Source organism: Eptatretus burgeri, chromosome 8 (genome assembly GCF_056783735.1).
Source record: "Eptatretus burgeri isolate ZD-2024b chromosome 8, Ebu_testis_v1, whole genome shotgun sequence".
NCBI classification, from domain to species: domain Eukaryota; kingdom Metazoa; phylum Chordata; class Myxini; order Myxiniformes; family Myxinidae; genus Eptatretus; species Eptatretus burgeri.
In genome coordinates, this window is record NC_140968.1 from 54,638,470 (window position 1) to 54,665,285 (window position 26,816).

Genomic DNA, 26,816 nt, shown 5'->3' on the forward strand with positions numbered 1-26,816 from the left:
ACAAAATTATATCATAACTCGTCCACAACTTTTTGAAATTTCCTGCTTCATATCATTTTTGGCCAAGTCTCTCAAGTGTGAAGATCCACTTAAGAAATTTAAAATAAATCTCGTATCCGTATCCAGATTTTCACCAAAATTGAATCAATACGTCCTTGTCACACACCAAACTTGTCCACCAAGTTTCTTCCAAATCCGTTCATATCTTTTTGAGATATCGTGCTTTGTATCTCTTTTTCCCTATCTCTCAATGGTGAAGAATCACTTTAGAAATTCTAGTATCTTGATTCAGATCTGGATTTTCATCAAAATCTAACCATTTCATCCTTGTCATACACCCAACCTCTCCACCAAAGTTCGTCTGAATCTGTCCACAACTTTTTGAGATATCCTGTTCACAGATAGACAGAGACAGACAAATAACAGACAGGCAGGGGTGAAAATATAACCTCCGTCCACCTTCAGTGGCGGAGTTAACAAGAATGGCACTTGGAAGAGCGCATACCTCCGCCAGGCAGAACAGTTTCCGTTTGGTATCTCATTGATAGGCCGGATCTGGATCCACACTGAACCAAAATAGAATCGGCTTGTTCTTGTCACCTAACCAACTCATCCACCGAGTTTTGTCATAACCCCTCCACAACTTTTTGAGATATTATGCTGTATATCGTTTTTCGCCCCATCTTTCACTGGTGAAGAATCACTTAACAAATTTAAAAAAGTCTCCTTTCCGGATCTGGATTTGGATCTTCACCAACATGAAATTTATTCGTCCTAGTTACATACCCAACATGCTACCAAGTTTCAGCCGAACCTGTCCATAACTCTTTAAGCTATTGTGCGATATAATCGGTGGCCCCCATCTCTTAATGGTGAAAAATTATATTAAAAATTATAGTATTTGGATCCAGAGTAAGATCCGGATCTTCACTGGGAATCTAATAATTTTGTTCTCGTCACACACCAGTCTCCGCCAAATTTCGTCCAATTCCGTCCACAACTTTCTGAGCTATCCTGTTCACAGAAAAACAGACAAGCAGACAGGGGTGAAAACATAACCTGTGTTTACCTTCCGCACTGTTGTAAAAACAACTGGAGCAATACTGCTACTCCAACTAAAGTACCATCCTGTGTATGTGGAAAGGAAGAACTCACGTTGAAGTTGAAGGTTCAGGATTATTCATCAAGCTGGACTGCTCCTCCGAGGAGGGCCCACTGGTAAAACTGGGAATTTGCTGTATGGTAAGCAAAAGAAGAGTCCCTGCTAAACTGATGACCGCCAGCACCGTGAATAGCACTCTCCGGTCAGAATCTGCAATTATCACAGTAACACAACCCACAGGCATATCTATAATGCAGATATGGATAAGCACAATCCTGTAAAAATGCCTCAACAGATGAATCTTGTATCCATGCGAGCATCACAATAGAGGAAGAAAGTAAAATATAATTATTTGGACCATCTGAAACAATCCAACCACAATTAAATGCAGTACAGTACATCGATCAAAACTTAATTTTCCCAACAGTCATTAAGCAATCAGTGCTGAGTCATGAAAAGTAACTTTGACCATTGTAAAATGAAGGCTCAGACGAAGACTGTTCAGTGGATGGATATTTTATGTAAAGTTAGTATATTTTTGCATCCATCTTCTGATTGAATATGCACAAAAGTTGTAAAACTCGATGCATTGCAGGGAAAAAAAAATTAATCTCTCTAAATCTGTCTGTCTGTCTGTCACGCACTCACTCACTCACTCACACAAGATCTGACACTAAAGTTCCAGGACTGATGTATTTTTTTATCGACAGGTGGCAGCACTGGCTTGGGTTTCGTAATTGGATATGCATTGTAATCTTCCTGACAGCACTGTGTTAGCCATTGTATCGAATAGTTCAGTTTTGTAGCCAAACTGGAGTTTTGTTAAAATTACAAGTGTTGCAATCGTGTTCTGAAGATGAATGACAAATTTATGGAACAGAGAATCATCAAGTTTTTAAAACTAAAGGAAAGAGGCACAGACATTTTCAGCATGTTGAAACTGGTATACGGGGAAGATGCAATGTCAAGATTACATGCTTTTGAGTGGGTCAATAGATTTGTAGAAGGGAGAATGGAGGTGAATGACGATGTGCGGTTGGGATGTCAATAGATTGCCAAAAAGGACGAAAGTATCAAAGGGTGAGAATATTGGTGCGATCTGACTGACATCCAAAACTCCAATGAAAGGAACTCATTTTGCATCGACAGAAGAGATCCAGAGAACTGTGACCAAAGAGCTGAATGGCCTTTCAGATGACTTCCAAGGGTGCTTTGAAGCATGGTAGCGATGTTGGCAAGCGTGTTTAGACTCCCAGGGAGATCACTTTGAAGGTGTGACCATTCTAAGCTCGTTAGTCGATACAAATTGAATCCACTAACCAATGAAGGCATAAATCTCAGCCTTCAAAGACCTGAGGGCCACACGGACAGCATCCTAGTTTGGAAGTGATGTGTCGGCATAATTTATGTGCACGACATCAGTGTCATGTTCCATTGACACCGCATCAATCCACAATGCAAAGCATCCCCAACAGAACTTAACGTGGGGCCACCACCACTCTTAATGCCTCTAAGAAAAAGAACGAGCTTGTTTTCGAAACGCCAGGCTTTTATACAACATTAATTATTTTAATACTCAGTGTGCTTTTACGAATGTAGGATCTACAGTATATGTATGTAATATATATATATATATATATATATATATATATATATATATATATATATATACATATACATATACATATACATATACATATACATATACATATACATATACATATACATATACATATACATATATATATATATATATATATATATATATATATATATATATATAAATACATATATATATATAACAGTTCCTTCAGAAAGTACTGTATTCACAACGCTTAAGTTTTGCCACATTTTGTTGTGTTAAAATCTGAACTTAAAATGGATTAAATTTGAACTTTTTGTCCTGAGATGGGAGAACCTGCCAGAAGGACAACAATCTCTGCAACACCTCATAAATCTAGGCTTTATGGGGAGAATGGCCAAATGGAAGCCACTCCTGAGAAAAAGGCACATGAAAGTACGCCTGGAGTTTGGAAAAAAAGCACATGAAAGACTGAGAGCATTAGTCAAAATACACACATGCATACATTATACGAGGTGTGTTCAAAAAGTATCCAACCATAATTTTTCGTGCGTAAACAAATGAAGCTAGGGAGGCATGGTTTGGTGCACATATCTTGGCGATCCTAATCCGTATGCATGAATATTTTCCCGCCTGCAGAAGCTGTCAGTCGCCGACAGACCGCCGATGAGTGAGGAAGTGTAAGTGAGCGCCGTCGGATTTTCGTTTTTGACAAAATGACGGAAAAACTTGAACAACACTACTGCATCAAATTTTGTGTAAAGCCTGGCGATTCCCAAGTGGAAACGATCCGCAAGATTCAACAGGCCTTCGGGAACGAAGCAATGGGCACCACACAGATAAAAGAGTGGTACAACCACTTCAAAGATGGTCGCACATCAGTGGAAAGTGAAGCACGTTCTGGTAGGGCCTCAACATCCCGAAATGATATCGTCATTGACCAAGTGAGGACCCTGCTGATGCAGGATCATCGAATCACTATCAGAGAACTTGCAGACGAGACGGGCGTCGGCATTGGATCCGTTCATTCCATTGTGACTGAGGATTTGGGCTTCAGGAGAATCTCAGCGAAGTTCGTGTCAAAGCTGCTAACGATCGAGCAGAAGCAACTCCGTTTGGAGATCGCACAGGACATGTTGGAGACTGTGAACAGCGATCCCAACTTCTTCAACACAGTGATCACTGGCGATGAGACCACAGTGATCCGTCATTTTGTCAAAAACGAAAATCCGACGGCGCTCACTTACACTTCCTCACTCATCGGCGGTCTGTCGGCGACTGACAGCTTCTGCAGGCGGGAAAATATTCACGCATACAGATTAGGATCGCCTACATACATGCACCAAACCACGCCTCCCTAGCTTCATTTGTTTACGCACGGAAAATTAAGGTTGGATACTTTTTGAACACACCTCGTATGTACAGGTATATATATATATATATATATATATATATATATATATATATATATATATATATATATATATATATATATATATATATATATATATATATATATACATATACACACACACAAATCAAACCCTCTAACTTGATGAGGCAGCAGGGCACAGATAGTGTACCATCACAGCACTTGCTGCACGAACTGTGAGCAACAAGTGTCGCCTGCCACACAAACACATAGTGTCTGCCATACTGATCACCAGTTAGGAGGTTTGCAGTCAGGAATAATAAATTAAAGGAGCACACAAACCCTCAATGTGACATGACAATGACGTCATGCTCATAAATTGTGCTGACACATCACCCCCAAACTAGGATGTCATCCCTGTAGCAATCAGGTCTTTGAAGACCGAGATGTACGCTTTTATGGGTTAGGAGGTTCGATTTGTATTTTTAACGAGCTTAGGATGGTCACGACTAAACGATTTGGCAGTATTTCATCCTGACGAGCTCATAACAAGGGAAAATCTGGATTGGCGACTGCTTTCATTTATTCGTGACCATCATTTTCAAACTTTTGTTCCACAAATTTCAGACTTTGGCTTGTCACTCCAAAGTGCTTTTCCCCACCGATTAGTATCCCAACTCTAATGTTATTGGGCATATTTCAGTGTCTTGGCTATGTTACCTTAATGCAGAAAGATATTTTTAACAACTCACCCATGGAGACCACTTTTGAGAAGAGACCTTCTAAGGCATCTAAGCCAAGAGAGTCCACTTGAACTCTTGATGTTTGTGCTAGTTCTTGTGCAAATAGAGTGCTCGATTTTTTTTTTCCTGAAGGAACTTATCTTTAAGTATTATTCATCAGTTTTGTTGAAGTTTTAGGCCTTCCAAGCAGTTGTCTATCTTTAAGTTATCCAGTTTAATGACACTTGTATTATTGTTTGAATGCCAGATCTGGAAATACCTGTTTTGCAGGATATTTCTCTCGAGGAATTGCCGTCTTCATATAAAACTATTATTTTGAGTCTCATCGAGTTTGATATATTGAGCATGGTGTGGGTTTATATTAGTTGCAAGGGAGATATTACAAATTATTGAAAATGTGGTCAGCTAAGACTTTTACTCAGTACACACAGTCAGGCAAAGTCATGAGACCCTGGTGATATTCTTCAGTTTCTGATTTGTTCAACAGTGTGTGACTCGGAACTATGGGTTGGCTTATTAATCAGGGAAGTATCAGTCAGCAGAATAACTCAGAGGTAGTGCACCCACCATTGCGCACTCACCTTGATTTGATTTCCAGCACACCTATAAACAATTATCCTGGTGCTTTGTAGCAGCACATTATATCAACATCCATCCGTCAATGAGAATATTAAGCTGGAGACCCATCTGAGAGCAGTGGCTGCTGGTGAAATAACCCAGTGCCTTTTGATGAAGAGGAAACAACTTATCAGTACCCTGGCCAAATTCCTGCACTAACTTAGAGGCCCCTGCACATCTGCAGCACAGCCATGCTCCCAGGAATGGTGCAACTAGCAGCCAAGTGGGCAAACAAATGAATGTATTAAGAAAATTTTGTATGTCGTTAAATATGTTAGGTAGTAGGTAGGGTTGAAGGGGAAATCTATTGTGTAGGTGGGGTGGGAGACATGGGGTGTGGGGGATCGTAAATGGTGTAAAGTTTTACAGATGAGAAATAACCAAGAGCAGAAAAGAGGCAGCCCAGGTAGACTCACAATAATCAATTAAAACTCCGAAAGTAGATCAAGAACACAGATTGTGTGTACTGTTGGGTCATGGTCAATATCAATGACCTGTAGAGATCTCCTGACAGGGTGTAGTGTTCAATAATTGCAAGTAAGATGTACCAGTGATGCGAGTCTTGCCACGCCAGCTGATGTAGACGTACAGGTTGCCAAATAACAAACTGAAAAAAAGGTCACCAAATCAATAAGCCAAAATAAATTTGCAATTATTCCCTTTTTAACAAAATGTATCCAACCGATTTTGCTCAACAAAGAGGGATTTGGAAATGGTGGAAAACTAATCTGTACTTTCAACTTAACAGGAGTGGATGTCAACTGGGAGAATATTCTTCAAACCAAGACACATCAGAACAGATGTTCCAGTGAAAAATAATAAGTAAATTGCAAACACTGCATCAATTCATTCCTTCCAATAATATAGCTATGCCTACCACTTTCAGTGTTTCAGTGACGATGCAAATTTTTGGGAGAACCAACATGTTTCACTTATTAAAGCTGAACTTCCTATGTTCAGCATATGCAGAGAGCATCTGATATTATTAGCCTCAACCAAAAGGGAGCTAGAGTCTATTGTAATTGGTTTGTGTGTTTGAGTGAGTGCGTACGGAGATCAACACTAATGTAACTTTCCGTGCGATGTTCTTTAATATAGTGTCAAAGTGTATGAAAGGGGCCACCTAGTCACATAACTCCAGCAAGGCTCTGCATTGTTAAATTGTTTCCCTTTGATTTATTTATTTAATTAGTTTTTCTTGTGCGAATGAGCACAACATGTGACCTTAACAACATTTGGTGAACTACAATGTCAATAATTGTCCACAAACTATTATAACAATAACATAATTTGAAAAAGAAGCCTGACAAAATTGAAAAGAAATGTTGACTTGAATGTTTCTGTTAATTCATCCAGTTTGAGGAATCAAATTGGTAAATTAATCAAATGGCAGCTTCATCACTCTGCAGATCTGGAATTGATTAGATAATGGTCTGATAAATGGGACATGTTTCCTTCAATCCTGAACTATCTCACTGTCTCACCCTGTTCTGTTCTTGCATATGGCAGCTTGGCTGCCGGGTAGCAATCATTTCTTGGAAGCGTGGCTGTGCCGCTGATGCTGTGCCACTCTACCAGTTCAGCAGCCAACAGGGATCAAACTCAGGACCCTAAGATCCTAAGCCAGCCACCATAACCAGGAAGCCAACACCAGGCTAGTCTCACCCTGTAGCTGAGAAAGGACAGTCAAACTAACCCGCCGATCTATTTCCATGGTGTGCTAAAGGAAGAGGTTCAATATCTTGAATTTCTCAGACTCATTATCAGCCATGATATCTCCTGGCTGGACCACATAGCAAAGCTGGTCTTCAAAGGCCACTACAGACTGGGCATCTGCCGTCGATCAGTCTTTCTTTGGAAAATCAGAGCTACTCAGAGTGAACAAGGTATTTTTTAATCTAAGCTCAATGGAGTACGGCTCTCCCCTATGGGTTGGTGCCCAGTATTGCACAAGTCTCTCCTGGATTCTATGTAATCTAAAGCTCTCCACATCATTGGCATCACCCATGATGAGAATGAAGCACGACATCTGGTGATTTCGCATCACAGGCAGGTTGGTGGTCTCTGTTTTCTCCCATCGATTCTCCAACATTGCTTTCTCTGCTTTCTGTCTTCCGACTCCCCAGCAACTCTGGAGTGCACCAGTTGTTCTAATAACCCCCTCCTGGTAAAATTTCCAAAGTCCAGGCTGACTATACACCTCAACTCCTTTGTTCCTTGCTTCTTCCATCTATAGAACCACCTTGCCGTGGCCATTCTTTCCCATTCTTCCCTCCCGGTCTTCAAGCAAGCAGTACACCACAATCTCATGTTACCTTCCCCCTCTCCCTTGATCTTTATTATCTCCATTAGCCCTTCCTAACCTAACCCTCTTCTTTAGTAGTTTCAGTACTCTAATCTCTCTGTCTCTCCTTTTCCTGCTCATTATTTCCTTGATGATGGTGTCAAATTGTTGCCCTGCTACTCCACTGTCAATTCATTCTTGCTATTCCATGAGCTTCACTCTTGTGGAGGAAAGAAGAAGAAAAACCTTAGACATTATTTAGAAAAGGTGTAATGATTCAATTACTCCATGACAAGTAAATTCAGCAAAAAGTTCCAACCAAAATTCAGACAAATATTTGTAAAATGTCATTGAGAGAGGAAAAGCAGTTGTTTCTCTAAACGCAATCTTTCTCAATCATTTTCATAAGACATGCAAACACAAGTTAAGAGAAAAATAACTTCAAGTTCAGTAATTCCCATTGAGAATCCAATTGAACAAAGATCAGTGTCAGCCTCAAACATTTTATTGAAAACCGCCATTTATACCAAAGGCGACGCTGACCTTAAAAGATGACTTTCGTGCAATTAACTCAAGTTGACCTTGGGTGCAGGGTAGCACATTTATTTCTCACAGGCACACAAGTCGACCAGATAAGATGGGTCAGGCAGATGAACCTCATCCTGAAGGCCATTTATAATCAATCGAGGATTTAATCGACAATCTCATAACAACATGGTAATCCATCTCCCAAGACCAGCTTGGTTTCATGAAATTTAGAATTCAAATATTCCACTGCCATCATCAACTGGATTAAGATACACATCTTGGGGATGCCAGTCCAGTGTCCTCATTTAGGTCAGGACCATCCCCATAATTAAGTGAAAGTTCATCTCGACCTCATATGTGAAACTCACGCAACTTTCAAAGCACCGTTAATTCAAGATATTGGAAATGAATGAAGGAAAGAAAGGAATGAATTGATATAAGCAAACAAATAAACCAAAAAACCATAATATATTTGGCAAAGCATATTAGATCGGCAAAGGGCTTTACGAAGTTGCATAAATGATCTTCAATAGTCTGTATTTTCGGCCGACAAGTTGATGTGGATTACGAGTGGAATTGGCTAATTTTCACATTTTTCTTTCCTTCATTCATAGATAAGTTGATTTGGAGTACAAGACGAAGCTAGATCAACTAGGTAGTCAGCAAAACTGTCATTCAGAACAATAGAGGTGTTAATTCCTCCCTGACACAAGGCATCCATCCCTGCCTATGGTACTTCCAGGGTCATGAATATTAATGAGCTGTTTTGTGTATATTTTTTGAATTACTTTGTGGGACGACCTTTCGGATAAATAAGGAATGCAAATAGTTATTCAACAGGTTTTTTTTTATCATGTAGAGGTACAGCATTTAAAACAACCTACAGAATCATTATCAGCACTGGCTTGTAGCACATTACATTTTGTTGCGGTTCACCAACTATGTACTTAATAAAAATTAACACCTGACACATTGTGATACTAGCACTCAATGTTTGTCCACCTAGCTTTGCAGCCACAATTAACCCACATTGTTTTCTCAACAGAAGATTCATCTTCATACAAACAGTATTTCCTCAGCACTGATCGCACGACGGTGACGACTTCTCCAATCCGGATTCACCGTGCGGTCCATTCGATAGCTCGATCGGAGATTCCTCGATTCCAGATTTGCCGCGTGACTCACCCGAAAGCCCGATCAGGGTGAGGGAGCACTGTATCACAATGGGGCTACCTCCCCTTTGCCTTCCCAGCTCACAAATTATTTGAGCTGTCCATCCATAACACAAAGGCCTGCTTCTCGCTCCCTGTAACCCCTCCACTCCACACCTGCAGCTCTCTCATCCCGAAAAGAAATCTCAGCCCTACATTTTGGTAAGTACTCCTGTAACTGTTTACTTCATGTGTGTTCTTTATTAATTTGTCCAATTTTTGTCTCAAATATGTAGTTAAGCGAGGTTAAAGTTATGTTAAGGTGACCAGAAATGAGCCCTGGGAATACATCCCCAACCCGCTCTCCCCCACCCCCATTATAACATTATATTCATTGGAATATATCTTCTGCTTCACATCATACTTTCTAGGAATGCAGCCACAAAGTTAAATGTAAACTTGCTGTGGTGTTTTAAATTAAAAATTATACAATTTATTTCAGAAAATACCACACTTTGCAAAAAAATTATTTCAGTTATGCGATTCAATGTCTTGAAGTATAGATAAGCCGGACTTCCGGTAAAAAGTGTGGACTTGTAAGCCAAAAAAATATGGTAATCAATTCTACTAGAGATAAATTATGCAACATATCATCTTTTTGTACAGTACAAAGATCTCAGACTCATTCTGAAGCTTATACATAACATGCAGGGCAAAGATATGAGAAACATCCTGGTACTTTTACAAGAATTACGAGGGTGAGTCGAAAAGTATCCGCAATGATTTATTAAAAACTGTGTTGTGTTGACTACATTGCTCATTGTACGTGCAGGTACAAACATGAACTGTCTGCATCATTGTAAAGCAGTTTCAACCTTGAGCAGTCAGTAGTTGTGTCATTGTGAGGGAGTTAACAAGATGCTCCGCTGCCATTTGCACCAAAGAAGAGCAGCATGCAGTAATACGATTTTTGTGGGCTGAAGGTGTACCGGGGCAGAAATCAATCACAGACTTTCAGCACAATATGGGAACAGTGCTATACCACAGCGGAGTGTGTATGATTGGATTACCATGTTCAAAAATGGTCGCACAAGTGTCACTGACGATGAACGATTTGGACGCCTATCCACATCCACAACAGAAGGAAATGTTGAACGAGTCCACACCATGATTCTAGATGACCGACGGTCGACACAACATCTGAACATCAGTCATGGTTCTGCATATGAAATGATCAACAACCGACTTCGCTTTCATAAAGTTTCTGTAAGAAGGGTTCCAAAACAACTCAGAGAAGAGCACAAGCACAACCATGTGATGATCTGCCAAAGCCCTTTGAACTACTTTCATCATGAAGGAAATGCTTTTTTGAGATGCGTTGTCACTGGAGACAAGACGCGGATCCAACATCAGGAGCCAGAGAGTAAATCACCAGAGTACGGAGTGGAAACATCTGACATCACCAGTCAAAAAGAAGTTCAAAAGTCAACCATTGGCCAGAAAAGTGATGTTCACACTTTTCTGGAACCCACAAGATCCAATTTTGGAACATTATCAAGAGGGGGGCACAAAGGTAAATGGTGTCTGTTATTGTGAAATGCTCCGGGACCAGATAAAAACCAAATATTCTATGGCAACGCCGAGGGCTACTGCCAGCTACAGTCAAAAGTTGTTGCATTGTTACATGACAATGCTATCCACACACTGCCACCCATCTTGTGGAAACCCTCCGGCAATTGAACTTTGAGGTGTTGGAGCATCCTCCATACAATCCTGACCTGCCCCCTTCAGATTTTCACCTGTTTGGTCCACTCAAAGATTATTTAAAAAGCCGCCATTTTGCCAGTGACTAACAAGTGAAAGAAGTGGTGCATCGGTGGCTCATCACTCAGCCAAAAACGTTTTTTTTTTTTTTCTGAGGGCATACAGAAGCTTGTGAACTGATGGACTAAGTGTGTTGAAAAGGAGGGGGACTAAGTGGAAAAATGATGCTCTTGTACATGCTCAATTGTAGTAACACTCGTATTATGAAAATAAAAATATATTGCAGATATGTTTTGACTCACCCTCATACAAATTCATACATTAAGTATTTGGGATTTGAACATGGATTCCTAGCATCTGGCTATCCAAAGTAAAAAAAATTACCATCAAAGTGTGGAAAACTTTTGTTTTTTGAAAAGAAAAAAAAAAAAAACTTTTTTTTTTATTTTTTTAACTGCGTTGGGAAACAATCAATTTTCCGGTACCTATTACAGACTAAAGACGGTTAGTTTATTGACACCAACACCTAATTTGATACTGCAGAAACAAGATACAACAGATTAAAACAGCCATTTCTCAGTTTACAAACACAAAAAAAGATTGATTCTTCACAAAACGATTATACATCAACCAAACTATTGTAGCAATACCATATATTCACAAAACTATTGTAACAATACCATATATCCACAAAACTATGTACCCACAAAAATATTGCAACAAAACTATATATCCACAAAACTATGTCCACAAAACTGTACATCAACAAAACGATTGTAACAAAACGATTGTAACAAAACGATTGTAACAAAACGATTGTAACAAAACGATTGTAACAAAACGATTGTAACAAAACGATTGTAACAAAACTATGTATCCACAAAACTATGTATCCACAAAACTATGTATCCACAAAATATGTAACGAAACTATTTTTTATAGAAAAAAAAATATATATATATATATATATATATATATATATATATATATATATATATATATATATATATATATATATATATATATATATATATATATATATATATATATATATATATACACAGTATAAAAACTATTGCAACAAGATTATATATCCACAAAACTATTGTAACAAAATGTTGTTACAAAACTATACATCAACAAAACTGTGTAACAAAACTATGTATCCACAAAACTTTTGCAACAAAACTATATATATATATATATAACAATTGTAACAAAACTATTGTAACAACACAATTATTGGGCATCAAAACCAATATGCAGCGGTTCACACAATTTTTATTAGGTTTTTCAATGAGTAACAGCAGAAATGGTTTGGTACTCATTAAACAAAAAAAAAACCGTCAGCTTCAAGCATACTCGTCTGCTTTCCAAGCGCCTCCCAGCTTAGTATGCGTCTTACTCCTCTATAAGCGCTTTCTCACAATGTCCGCTCCAGACGAGACACTCACAAGCCACTCTTTTTTTCGTTCTGGACGCTCCTGCACCTCCTATTCTTCCTCTTTGCTCGTGTGTTCTAATCATATCTGTTTGTTAAATATTTTTAGTTATAAACCTTCAAGATAACATAAATTATAATGTTATCATTGATAAACTCAATTTTGTGCACTTAAATTTTGAAATCACAGTACAGTATATCATTTATCAGAATTTCACGGAAGAATCGTACCTACACTAGCTGAGAAAACCTTCCATCAAAGGCCTTTGTTGTTCTCGTACACTTTTGACCTTTCAGAGCATCTTTAAAGTACACATTTAGTTTTTTTTAACTGCGCATGAGTACCTGTGCACCAATTATCTGATCCCCTGCCCATATGCACATCCCTATACATACTGAACCCATATGCATGGAATGACAAACTGATACAGCAAGATTGAGAAATAAAAGAAGACTTTTGAGTTGTATCAAAGCAACTTCATTTACAGTTCTGGTAAACTATATGAACATAAACTTCATCATTTACATGACATTCTCACTAACCATTTCCTATTATGTACAGGTAGTGGACAAAAAAATGGAAACACCAAAGTAAAGTCACTTAATAGGGCATTGGGCCACTATGTATGGCCAGTATGAGCTGTGGCATAGGGTCCACCAGCGTTTGGAATTCCGCAGGAGGGATGTGGCACTATTCTTTCACGAGAAAGTCAATCAACCCACACTAATTTGATGAAGGTGGAAAACGCTGTTTCAGGCATCGTTCCAGAATATCCCATAAATGCTTGATTGGGTTCAGATGTGGTGACTGAGAAGGCCATGACATATGGATAACAGTGTCACGCCGTTCAAACAATTGGGCGACCACACATGCTTTGTAAATGGGGCACTGGGAGTCTCCTCTTGCATCCATAACTAGAAGGGCACTAGGTAGAGCGCATACCTCCACCACGCAATGCCTGATCCAGTAGAACATATCGGGCCCAATACATTTTTGAAATACCGTGCTACATATTGTTTTTGGCCCCATCTCTCAATGGTGAAAAATCAATTTAAATTTTTTTTTTAAATCATCGTATCCCAATGTTAATTTGGATCTTCACCAAAATCAAATAATTTTGTCCTTGTCACACACCCAACCTGCACACCAAATTTCATCCGAATCAGTCAACAACTTTTTGAGATATCCTGCACACAAACAAACAAGAAAACGTCATGCAGAGCACGATCCAGACCCTGCCAACCGGCGGTCAACCATGTCCCGGACCATTCCCTCCAGTTCCGCTCAGGTGCCAAGTCCAGTCCTGGCTCCAGGCTCACGACCGTCCACAGGGCCCACTTGCCAGACAGTTATCGCATGGCGCTCGGACCCTCTGGCCAGCGGCATCGCTGCCTCCCATCGGGTGGAAGTGTCAGCCGCCTTCTGGAGATTTTCTGGCCGAAATGTCGTCAGCAGGACCCCGGTGTCGGTGCCCGCAAGAGCCTGGATAAAGTAATCCAGGGCAAGGTCTTCTTGGTAGGGTGCTGCCATGTTCGCATGTGCGATCCCCACTGCGCGGCAAATGTCATAAGCCAAATCCGACATTTTCTCATGAGGTTGCCGTTTTCATCCACTGAGCTGAGCTTTAACAAGCTCGCTCTGCTGCTCTATTCCGAATAGATTACTTAGGGCCGAACGGAGGTCTGCCAACGTCATTGCTCCCGGGGGTATTGTGGGCAAGATCTCAGCCGCTGTGCCGCTACGAGATGGATCCCACTCTCGTCCGCGCTCCAGCCATTACCCCTGGCCACGTGGTCAAATACGCCCTCAGGTCGGTCTTTCCGTCGTACGGAGCTAGCAGCACCGTCCGGCCTCCCGGGTTCCGAGCCCCACTCACCAGTCCTTGAGGGAAAAAATGCAGGGGTGGACCCTCTGGATTCCGGCGGTGCTCTACCCCCACAGAGCCCAAGCCACTCGCCTGGACAATTTGTCAACCCCGTCTGGGTCGATGCGCGCCCGGGCACCGTCTTGTGTACTCGACCATGCCATATTACTCGCACTCTGCACAGACTCCGGCACAAACATACTGGGGGCTTGTGTTAGGCAAAGAGACCCCGGAGCCTCTGCCCCCCCCCAAACTTGGCATGTACCCCTTCGCATCATGCCCTTGCTTCACCGCGCACAGCCTGACCTTTACCGGACCCACCTGGTCACAGTCTGCTTCGAGGGAGCGTATCCTCTCCCTCTGTTCCTGAAGGAGGCAATGCTGACCCTTACATCGAGTCTCAAGATATTCCACAAGCTCCACTTTAATGTCCCTTACCTTCCCCTCTATCTGTGTTTGCTCCTCTTTTACTTTATGTAATTCATCTTTTACCTGTTCTATCTCCCTTTGTGTCTTTGTTAATTCCTCCTTTGCTATGCTAAAACAGTCCTTCGTCTTGTCCTCATGTTTCTTTAATCATTTCCCCATTTCCTGACTCTTCGTCTCAACCTTCCGTCCCATCTCTTTAACCATTTTTATCATTTCTCCGTGTCTCATTTTACACTCTTCCTTTACGGCCCCCAATTCCCCCTTTGTTTCCTGCTGGCCTTGTTTTAAATTTTGTATCGCGGTTGTGTTTTTTTCCAATCTCTACTTTTAATTGCCCTTGTCCTTTCTTAATTTCCTTCATCCCCTGTCTGAGTTTATCCACTTCTCGTCCAACTGTCGTTATCTTATCCGTCACTTCCTCCTTACCTGTCTCCATTGTGGTCCAACACCTTCCACACTCCCTTTCAACTCGGTCATTTCTTCACGTACAGTACTTATCTCATCTGCCATTTTCCTATCCATGTTTTGCATTTCACCCTTTACCTTTGCCAGCTCCGCCTTCATTAGTGTTTGTAAGTTTATTCCCATGTTTTGCATATCCCCCTTCAGTGCTTGCGTATTCCCATACATTCGGTTTTGTAAATCCCCCTTCAGTGCTTGCATATTTCCATTCATTCGGTTTTCCATGTTTTGCATATCACTCCTCTGTTGGATTTGCCCCCGTTCCATCATTTGTGTTAGTATCTCCACCATCTGGTTCATGTCAAATCGCTTGGGCGAAGCCGATCTGCTATGATCGGGTGTGGATCCGATAGGGATTGCTCGGTCCTTCGTGGGGAAAATTTGATGCAGGGGGTGCCCAAGCATTGTCGCTGTCGTAGTGCCCCCAATGTTACCTCTGGGTATGGCTGTAGGGAAAGATCTCCCTCAAAGGTGTTGGCCTGAGCCACAGAGTCCTCCAATATTGTACTCTCAAAACCCACCTGAACCAGCTAGGCTTGGTCCGCACCGATATTTACCTAAAATTTGAATCCTGCTCTTAATTTTGGGGGGAAGGGGGGGGTTGCTAAGCACACCCCTGGTCCGAATCCCGTAAATTTCTCAATTGGGGGGGGGGTCCATATCCCACTCCTGACACCAAACTGTTGCGGGCCGGCGGGGTCGGGTGAGACGACCACGAGCTACGTCAATTCCCACCAGACTCCCCGGAATTGTAGGCCATCGCTCACGGATAAATCCGTGACGCGGCGGGTCGCTTAACCGACCGTGGACGCCAATACTTCAACTGCGAGGCGTAGGGTCGTCCTGTCTAGAATCAAGTTACCTAATTAACCATGCGGTTTCGACGATCAGGGAACCACGCTCTCGGTACGCCTTGCCTGAACCGGATCACTCTACCACCTACCGACTACCTTTCCGGATCAGATGCAGTTGAGCGGCACTGCCAAGGATGTACCGGCTAGAAGGAATGGATTATCGGGAATAAAGACCCGGCTAAATTCAGATTCGAACCATGCTGGACCAATGAAGGAAAAGACAAAGACGAGCTGGGAACATTTCTACAATTATTATTTATTGACAATAAGCGGGGAAAAGCATGTGGCACAACAAAAAGGTTTTTTTGGGGATGTAATGCAGGGAAAGATGAGAGGTGTGGGGTGCGACAGTTATACAAGCAACTTACAAAAGCAGACAGTGCAGACTTGACACAAAATTAATAAAAGCAACAACAATCACAACAATGAAGATCTTATTATACAGGCTTATCTAACGGACAGGCGCCAACACACTCAGACAAAATAAACCCAATGAAAGGCAAAGGACTTTTGCAGCCAAGGTGGGAGGGAGTTGAGGTCACAGTTTTGGTACCTGAGCGTTTCAGGGGGAGGGTGCTCCATGGTACAGCACCCGACAAAAGCTGTGCAGTTCGGTCCACAGCCGCACGTGTGGTATTCATGTTTGCAGCAGGAGCTTGAGTGGAGGAAAGCGAGTTCAAAATGGCGAGAGTTGAGCAGTAGCAGGACCAGTCAAGAGGTTTGGTCGAGGTCGTGTGGGCGAGGACCAGTACAGTAGGCGGGCCGTCCAGGCGAGACCCAGGCAGAGCCAGGCAGCAGGAACACTTTCACAACAATTCTCTTCAACGACCAAACAACTCGCAATTCTAACTCGACCTCTTCAACGACCCGCAAAACAAACTCGACCCAACTCTGAGGATTGCTCCGTACTTTATAGATCACGGAGCTCGGGGAGGAGCCATGGCGTAACCGACATCATTCGATCCGAGCATTCCGATTGGACCGGGCCTTCATGTGGTCCGCCTTTCTGGGAGGGCTTTCGGCCAGACGCTAGTTCGTTAGTTTGCAAAACGAACGTGATTCACCACAGTCTGCTTTGGAGTAGACTGTGGAATACTCAAAGCACCGGTCTACTCCATGGTGCACGTTGCGATTTTGCCTCAGAAGCGATCGTTGGGGAGGGTACCGTGGGTTGTCTCGCTGTGGCAAGCGAGACGAGGGGCAAGCAGGCAGAGGGTACCATGGGTTGTCATGGATTTTGCCTCAGAAAACAAGTCGCTGGATAGACAGTGGAACGCTGTGGCCAGCAAAATGAGGGTAGCAAGCAAGACGATTTTTCCTCAGAAAATAAAAGGAGGGAATAAAATAAAAGGGGAATAATGATTTATTAATCCTAACTATAGCCCATCACAACACACTCCCTTGTATTCCCACTAAACACAAGGAAGGGATCTAACGACACGTATATTAATGGAATAACTGACTCGGGACAACTGTATGTTGTATGCATACGGCTTCGAGAACTGTAACAATATATATATATATATATATATATATATATATATATATATATATATATATATATATATATATATATATATATATATATATATATATATATATATATATATATATATATATAGAGATATTGTTCTTGGCTCCAAATAATCCTTGAGAGGAGCAAAGAAAAAAAATCCGCAAAATGGCGCCGGAAGCACCGCCCATGGAAAGCCACTATTTATCTTCCTTCATTCCATATGGATGAGCTTTTCTGAACAAGTGCATTATATTTATTAATTAGGAATCCCCTTTTAAAATTAGAAGCAAATTAACTCATAATATAGGGCAAAAAAGCCTCAATGTGCTTCACTGCTTTTAGCATTGGACTGACTTTTAAAGGGCACATCAACTATACCGACGCACACTTGGCCCTGGTTGACATTAGAATCACCCTAATCTAACAGTTTTCAGTTTTTAGAATTATGAAGAGATGGGTTCTAATTATGGACAGATCTCTTGCCAAAATTGATAAATTCCAACTGTTGTGATTTTTACCTGCAAAATATTAATAACCCAAATTAAATAAGTAAATAACATCGCCAATCATTATCTTTTTTATTTTTTGTGACATTGTGTGAATGCCAATGGAAGCCCTAAACCTATATGGAGCCGACCACCGATCAAGGAAAGATGATCGAGACCCACCTGCACTGCAATAGGGCCCAGAAGATGCCGGTGTTACGAGCCATGGTGGTGCTGTCAGAATTCAGGGTAAGGCACGTACCCTGAGCTGTCCAAAGTACTGCACAGTAACAGGAGAACAAGTATTACTGGCAAGTAATATTGTCAATTTTCTTAATACAACACTGACCACAGAACTTACCAATCTACTCATCTTGTCCACATCATTCTGCGTATGTCTCAAAAAACAATTATTCATTCAATTAATTGTGGAAAAGAATAATTGAGACCAGGACAAAGTTTGAAATTTGAAAACTCAAAGCAACAGCTTTAGAAAGTTCTCCACAAAACTGACCTGCAGCAGCAACTCCGATAGCAACTGACGCGGTGTAGAAAGACCACGTCATGGGCTCTATGAATGTGGCCATGTAGATGCTGAATAATGGGGTAGGGTAATAAAACAATGAACACTTGCTTAAATTAGATAGAACTTCACTCTGCAAGTTACATTTCCTATTAAAACGTTAGCAATTGTTTCATGAAAATGCAGCTTTCCATTCAATAAAGAAATACAGTATTTGTATTCAACAGGTACCCGAGCCATGATTGCCTCACCGGCCAAAAATTAAATTAACACTGGCGGACATCAATCATGATCCCTGCTCTCCCTTCCACACCCACACCTCTCCCCCCAGCAAATCCCTTTTACCAGCATGGTCAATCTTCATCACAAAATAATATGACCCCCAAAAAAAAAAATTAGTTTGTGAAAAAGGGAAATATAAATAGTGCAATTTTATTTAGGGACAGGATAAACAGATTTCCGAGGTGGGTGTGGTGGGGAGGGGCCAAGGTACGTTTTAAAATAAGACAAACATTTTTGATGAATGAAATGTGCAACCGAGAGAATTTGCATTTGACAATAGGCAAAGAAGATGGAATATAGATTTCAGTCTGCAGGTTATATCCCCTTAAAAAACAGAACCCACTTTACTATTATTATTTAAAGCGAATATTAGTTTGTATAAAGCATACAAATACAAATAAAAGTGTAAGGTATACAAATTAATGTCCATGAAAAATGAAAGGTCAAACCCCATTAGCCCCAACAGATATATATATATATATATATATATATATATATATATATATATATATATATATATATATATATATATATATATATATATAACATCTGTAATTCTTATGGCAAAAACCCCAATACGATTCACCCGAGACGCATTATCGCTCACCTGTAGACAACTCCTCCAAATATCATCGAAAGTTTTGGCCCAACGAGTGCAACCACAGAAGGAGCAAAGATGTTCGAGATAGAGAAGACTCCATAGATGATAGACAGACTAAAAACAAAAAGATTTGTGGTGAACTTCAAGTTGCAAACATCCATTATCATCAATAGTCAGCATACATATTGTCAGCCATAATGATGTGCCAAATTATGCAATCAGAGAATGTTATTCAAGGAATAAATAAAAGTTTTTATAAAGAGTAATGTGCATACTGTACATATGCAACAAATACATTTTTGAACTCATTTCCCCCCCCCTCCCCCTTTTTGTTACAATCGCCTCAACTACTGCTCTAACCTAAAGGGGGCACAGTATCAGCGGTAAGGTCGCACCCCTGCAAGAAATTATGCAAATTGACTACAGTACATATGATCGATGGTGACAACCACTATATATTTATGTGTGTGTATATATATATATATATATATATATATATATATATATATATATATATATATATATATATATATATATATATATATATATATATACACATATATACAGTCATGCGCCACTTAACGACGGGGTTACGTTCTGAGAAACGTGTCGTTAAGCGACGTCGTCGGTTTGCGAACATCTTTTTTTTTTCGTTTTCGAACATCGTACTTACAAAAAACTACACACCTAGGCTATATGGTATAGCCTATTGCTCCTCGGATACAAACCTGTACAGCATGTTACTGTACTGAATACTGTCGGCAATTGTAACACGCATCCAAGAGAGACTGAAGACACGTTAGTTTTACCTTTGTGCTGTTCATGACGGCCATCGGTGTTGTTCGCAGCAGCTTACAATCTCCTCTCGCATCGATTATAGAAAGATGAATAAATAGCGTTTGGATTTTATAAATACGTAATCATTGCATCGATGTTATAATTTATAAATGAAGAAACGAGCGCCTGTCAATTGTGATATATATTTTTGGAACAGTGCGATTGTTTTAACAACATGAAAAGCTTCACTCAAAACAAATTTGTTTTAATTTCAACTGTAACAACGATTTATTCGCGGAATTCTTCAATTCAAAGGTAATTTACTTGCTGGAACGTAAACGTGCAAATATTGGTTCAGTTTTAAAGACGATTTCCTTGAATCCCGATATAGCACGACCCTGCTTTTTTCACGATGACATTTTATGGACCTCAACGATCGCATTATAACAGGGCCACACTGTCGTTTATTATCATTATGAGGTATTATGTACTGTACAGCGTACGTAATTGTATGTGCTATTTTTATACGACTGGCAGCGCTATGTCGGCTCCATCACTCGGCGATAGGAATTTTTCAGCTGCATTTTTTTTTTTTTTTCATCAGAGCTGGCAGATCCGTCGTATATGCGATCCGTCGTTGCCCGGAACGTCGTTAAGCGGCGCATGACTGTGTGTATATATATATATATATATATATATATATATATATATATATATATATATATATATATATATATATATATATATATATATATATATATATATATATATATATATTTACGGTTGTGGAAATTCGCATTGCACCATAAAATGTCCTCAGGTGAGATATATCGGTAAGTTCATGTGTAGTTAGCCCAAACCCGTTGTTTAGAGGGAATATACGTGATCCATTCCGGCTGCGATTCTTCAGTTAGTCGTTTTTCTTTTGCTGTCGTTACTTTGGTGCAAGAACAACCACGAACATCGCCACAACCAACATCTCAACGATCACGCCATTCACTACACGACGCTCACAATCACGCCATTCACACCACGACGCCACCTTCCACAACTACGCTACCACATCTTCGCCACTCGCCATTTAACGGGCACCGTGCGGTCACGATCTCCGCGGGACAGATGAAAGGAGAGGAGTGGCAGCAGCAACCCGGGGTGAGAAGGGGCATCTCCTGCCCAAAACGCCCACGCTTTGGCATGGGGGAGGTGCGATTTGAGCCAGAGGTCAAAGGTGAAAAAGGTGGGGGCCTCATTTTGGGGGAATAATTCCCTGGCCCCGAGCCAAAACTGACTTTCCTCCTCCCCCACACGGCGCGGGGATGGGGGGGGGAACGAGAGGGCACGCCCCTTTTTGGGAAACTTCCAGAAGGGAGGTGGAGCCAGAAACGGGGCGGGGCGAAGGGTGGAGCCCCACCCTACAAAAGGCGAGAGTTGTTGGAGAGTCCTTGCTCTTGGTTGGTATTGTCGAGAGTTGTGGTGATTGTTCCTGGTCGGAGGTTCTGTTCGTTCGTCCCTGTCGGGCGGACGACACGTGCAGGCGCGAGGCACGAGCACAGTGTACCACGCTGGAGGGACTCGGAGTTACGGTCGCCAAGGACTCGACGCGCTAAGGGAAGTCGCGACTTCTTTTCTTTTGGGGTTTTGTGTAAATGTCTGTGGGTGGCCCCAGTCCTGAAAATTAGAACTGTTATAAGTGTTGCTGTGTAAATCATATTTGGTTGTAGATCTGCTTGCTTTTATTGTGTTTTCTTGCTTGACTGTAATATACGTGCCTTCCGTGCTTCCGTAATAAATGTGCTGGGCCAATTGTTCCCTGTTTCGCTGCGTCCTTTCCTTTGTTTAAATCTCCATCTTGCATCACATAAGGGATTAATAGTGGGTTTTAAAACTCCCGGTAACTAATCTGAACCGTCAAGGTCGACGATAACTCCGCTCGGTTATCCCTGTAGTACGGAACGAGCTGCTTAAGCGGTTCGTGTCCGGAGTCGACCTGTGGCGTGGTACAACTCCTCGGTACGCTATCCGCGTGGGTAGTTAGGTAAATCGACCATTCGGCGATCGGACCCTATTACGCGCGGGTAGAATGCGGACTGAGTTGTGGTGAGGTTAAACCCCCACCCGTGACTGGCTCCTGGCGGTAGTTCCCGGAGGGTCACGACTGAATTGTCCGTTCCGGTGGGCGACGCGGTTGCGATTCGAGTCAAGCAGCCGATTGCACGCCGGACGGGTCAGAATTCGCAACATTGGTGTCAGGAGTGGGATATGAACTCATCCCCCTCCTTGTAAGATTCGAATCCACCCCGCTTCCAAGCTAAATTCACGGGGAACGGACCAGGGGTGTGCGAAGCAACCCCCCCCCCCCCGTTCCCCCCAAATTACGAGCGAGCCAAATTGAATCCGCTTACGTGAAATAAGATGGCATTTCAAGGCGAGCGGGTGCTGGGGGTATTAGATATGTATTTTAATGTATAATCCATGGCCCGGGATGGTACCTCTTGTAATTTGAATCCGTGGGAGAGCTCACCCTATTCTGAGCACGAACTTTGCCGGCAAACGGAGTCACAAGATGGCGGCGCGGCCGCACTTCAGTGCGGCACGAGGCGTGAGCGAGCGGTTATTTATGGCGCGGCGAACGGCACGACACGAGGCGAGTGTTTTCAGCAACTGCGTTAAAACGTGTGGTCAGGGCAGGCGAGGCAGGCGGACATTGGCGGGCTTCGGAAACAATGGGAGAAAGGATGGAAAACCGAGCTCAAAAAGAAACAAAAGGAGCACGATTTGGAATTAAAACAACTAAAGGAAAAAATATTGGAAAAGTCAAGACAGTTCGAAGAATTACAGGGAGAAAGGAGGAAAGTCGAGCGGAGTACCTACGAGTTAAAAAGAGAAAGGAGCGAACTAGAGCGAGAGGAAGAAAAAGGCAATCGGAAAAGAGAAAGCCTGGAACAGGAGATAGAAAGAGGAAAGAAACGGCAGGAAGAACTAAAAGAATCCAATAGGAAAATGACCGAATTTTGAAAGGAAGCATGCAAAATTGGTGATGAGGCCAGAAGAGAAAGACGGGAAAAAGTTTTGGAGTTACAGGAACTTGAAGACAAAGAGACGGAATTACAAGATGAGCTGGGGATGTTGAGGGAGGAATTATGGGAAAAAGCTTCCGAGTTACAGAAACACTGAAACAAAGAGACGGAATTACAAAACGAGTTGAGGATGGTGAGAGAAGAAAGAACAAGGACGGAGAATAAAACGTTAAGGAACCACACTGTACAGTTCGAACAGCTGGAAGCGAAGGCCAGATTAAAGAATGAGATGCAAGAAAGAGTAATGATGGAAGAACGAATGAGACAGGAGAAGGAAGTCAGCCAACTGAAGGAAATAACGAGATTGCAGAATGAGGAACAAGGAAGACAGTGGAATAGGAAATACAAAGAACAAGGAATGAGACAGGAGAAAGAAATCAGTCTGTTGAAAGAAATGATGAGATTGCAGAATGAGATGCAAGAAAGAGTAATGAAGGAAGAACAAATGAAGCAGGAAGGAGAAATCAGGAGATTGAAGGACACAACGAGATTGCAGAGGGAAGAACGAGAGGAACAATGGGATAGAAAACAAAAGGAACATGAAGCCGAGGTTGACCAATTGGAAGAAAAGGCAAGGCTGGAGTGCGAGGAGATAGACAAATAACAGCGAATGAAACACAAAAGGGAAATTAACCAAATGAAGAAAACCACGAAACTGGAGAGGAAGGACAGGAGAGGAAACAAGGAAGAGTAATGAGAGAGCAGCACATGAAGCACAAAAAGGAGATTAACCAAATGAAGCAAACCAAGAAGCTGGAGATGGAAGGACAGGAGAGGAAACAAGGAAGAGTAGTGAGAGAACAGCAAATTAAACACAGGAAGGAAATGAGCCAATTGAAAGAAATGACGAGATTGGAAAATGAAGAGCAGGAGAAACTGTGGGGTAGAAAACAAGCACAATGTGAGTTTGAAATTGAACAACTAAAACGGAGAGCAAGATTGGAGTCAACGGAGATTGAGGAGCTCGGGAGTGAGAACGAACAGCTAATGGGGCTCAGAGAGGAAGAACGACTCAAATGGGAAGGAAAAAGGAACCAGGAAGAAACAGAAATTGGGAACAAGGAGAGAAAATGTATGGAGACACGGGAGACAGAAAAAATAGAGAGACTGCACGATAAGGACGGGGTTGGGGACGAGCACACACACACATTGAGGTAGTGGAGGACCATGTGGGCGAGCTGGCGGAACGTGTTGGGACCCGGTGCAAGCAGCTGGATAGCCTCCTTCGGGAACGGAGGGAGACGTGATTCTCCCTTGAAGCTGGTTACGACCAGGTGAGTTCGGTCGTGTCGAGCGAGTTCGAGGGGACCAGTGCTGTGGACAGGTGCACATGCAGCTTGGGGGTATAGAGGCCCCGGAACCCTTGTGGGGACACGAATCCCCAGTGCGATTGTCCCGGTGTGTGTGGAGCCAAGGTGCGTGCTTCCCAGCATGCCGTGTGTGGATGAGGCACCGCGTGTGAGTGTCACCGCGTGTGTGAGTGAAAGGGTCTGTGTGAGGGAGACCGTGTGTGAGAGAGCGGTATGTAAGGGAGATGACGGTCGGCATGCGGGAGCACGCAGCCACGTCTCCCGGTGTGAGTGTAATGGAGTGGTGTGTGAGCATCGTGACACGCAGGTGTGCGTGGGTCGAATGGCGACGGAGACGACGGCGACAGAGGGACAAAAGCCGAGTAGTGGCCGTAGCTGGATTGGGGACCGTGCCGGATTTGCACGGCAGCGAGCGCGAGGTCCTTGCCGTGCTTCACACGAGGCTGCCACATGCGCGCTTGCGGGAGTGAAACCCGGTCCGTAAACGCCAGCGGTGGATGTTGCCGATCCCGCGGACAGACAAAGGTTAGACTGGATAACGGATTCGGACCGGACGGGTTCTCCACGCAAGCTTGTGTTAAGCTCCAATGGGCTTAGCACATGTGTTCGCGTGGGGAACCCCTCGAAACGCGAGGCTTGTTTTTTTTGATGCGCCGGGTGACGTCATGGCTGTGTGTATGGTTGGAATCCGGCAGGAGGGTGAATCCCTGCCGGATGGTACCGTCCAAGAGGGACGAGGGACGCGAACAGCTGCCATGACGTCACGCCAAGGTGCACGGCTGTGAATTGCTGCGCTGGTGCGCAGGTTGCGAGTTGCCACGCTGGTGCTTCGCGAGAGGAAAAAAAAAAAACAAACGGGCCTCACTTCTGGTGAACAGGATTCCCAGGCAAAGGGTGGAAGACCCCCTTGCCCGGGCACAGGATACAACTAGCTAGGGGGAAGGGTTAGCTTAGCTAGACCGGCTTCATGGGGTAGGGGTAAGTCCTCATGGGGCCCGTGGAATGGATTAGGTAGAGGGATGCAGTGAGATTTAGGAGGGAAAATGATTATTTTGAGGACAGTGACAGACTGTGGATGTGTTGAGGGGACGTAGCTTAGCTACGTAGTGTTAAATGGAACGTGCTATAGTGTAAGGGACGACGTGGGAGCACGAGGTAGTTGGGGAATTTAGTGAGAAGGATGGCAGAGATCAGCGATGAGTGAGTTGAGAAGTGTGGAAAGGAAACTGTACATGTTGAGTGAGTGAGGCAAGCGGGCCTGAGTGTATGGAGTGATTGTGGAATGCATGGTGCGATGAGTGATTGGGGGGAGGAGTGATTCCCACCCAAGGGACCCCGGGGTCAGTGTAATGTGAGCTTGTGGGTTAGTTAAATTGACAAAATGGAGGTCGTTTTGTTGTTGGTGGGAAAGTAGGCTCGAAACCCGTTTGGAGGGGTGCAGGAGCCCTGTTGACGGGCTGGGAGCGTGGCTACGAACGGTGAGTATCGCTGAGTGGGTACCCCGGGCACCGGGCCAGTAGGCCGTGGTAGGCCAAGGGCCCATGGGGGGCCGGGATAGTGTAGTGGGCATGAGTGCGCCCGCATGGTGCAGGGGGCCGGGGCGCCATTAGCCACGTGGGCAGTGCATTGGACACGGGCACCCAGGGAAGGGGCCCGGGGCGCCAGCCTGCCACGTGAGCGTTTCAGGGGAGTCGCCATGGAGGGCACTCCCCGGTGTTTAGTGAGCTGGTAGGCTTGGAGGCAGTGTAGTGCCCGGGGGTGCCATAGCTGGAGAATCGGCAGAGGGTAGTGCCTGCCAAGGGAGCCACGAGTCCCAGCCACGAAACCGTGTGAGGGCACGGAAGGAAAATTGGGGGGCAAGGCCTGAAATTTGAGAGGACACCAACACAGGCGACGGGAATCTGGGTTGATAGAACCAGTAGATTAAGCGAGAGGCGCTTGTTGAAAGCCCCGCGGTAGTTTAAGTGATAATGGTTAGGGTAGATTAGGAAGTGTACCCCTCCGCACCATCCATCCCTTCGCTCTCGTAGTGGGTCGCTGGACCCACTTT

At 43.0% G+C, this 26,816-nt stretch overlaps 1 protein-coding gene across 3 annotated transcripts in view; it reads right to left on the reverse strand.

Moving 5' to 3' along the window:
* The window catches only part of MFSD11 (major facilitator superfamily domain containing 11), a 65,525-nt gene that overhangs the window by 13,635 nt on the left and 25,074 nt on the right, over positions 1–26,816 (reverse strand). For all 3 annotated transcript variants that reach the window (XM_085892131.1, XM_085892129.1, XM_085892132.1), the window contains 5 exons: positions 19,609–19,716; positions 18,711–18,790; positions 18,380–18,476; positions 5,966–6,024; positions 1,156–1,312 (listed from right to left, as the gene is read on the reverse strand). In XM_085892131.1, the coding sequence (XP_085748257.1) occupies positions 1,156–1,312; positions 5,966–6,024; positions 18,380–18,476; positions 18,711–18,790; positions 19,609–19,716 (501 nt within the window). The remainder of the gene's footprint in view (positions 1–1,155; positions 1,313–5,965; positions 6,025–18,379; positions 18,477–18,710; positions 18,791–19,608; positions 19,717–26,816) is intronic.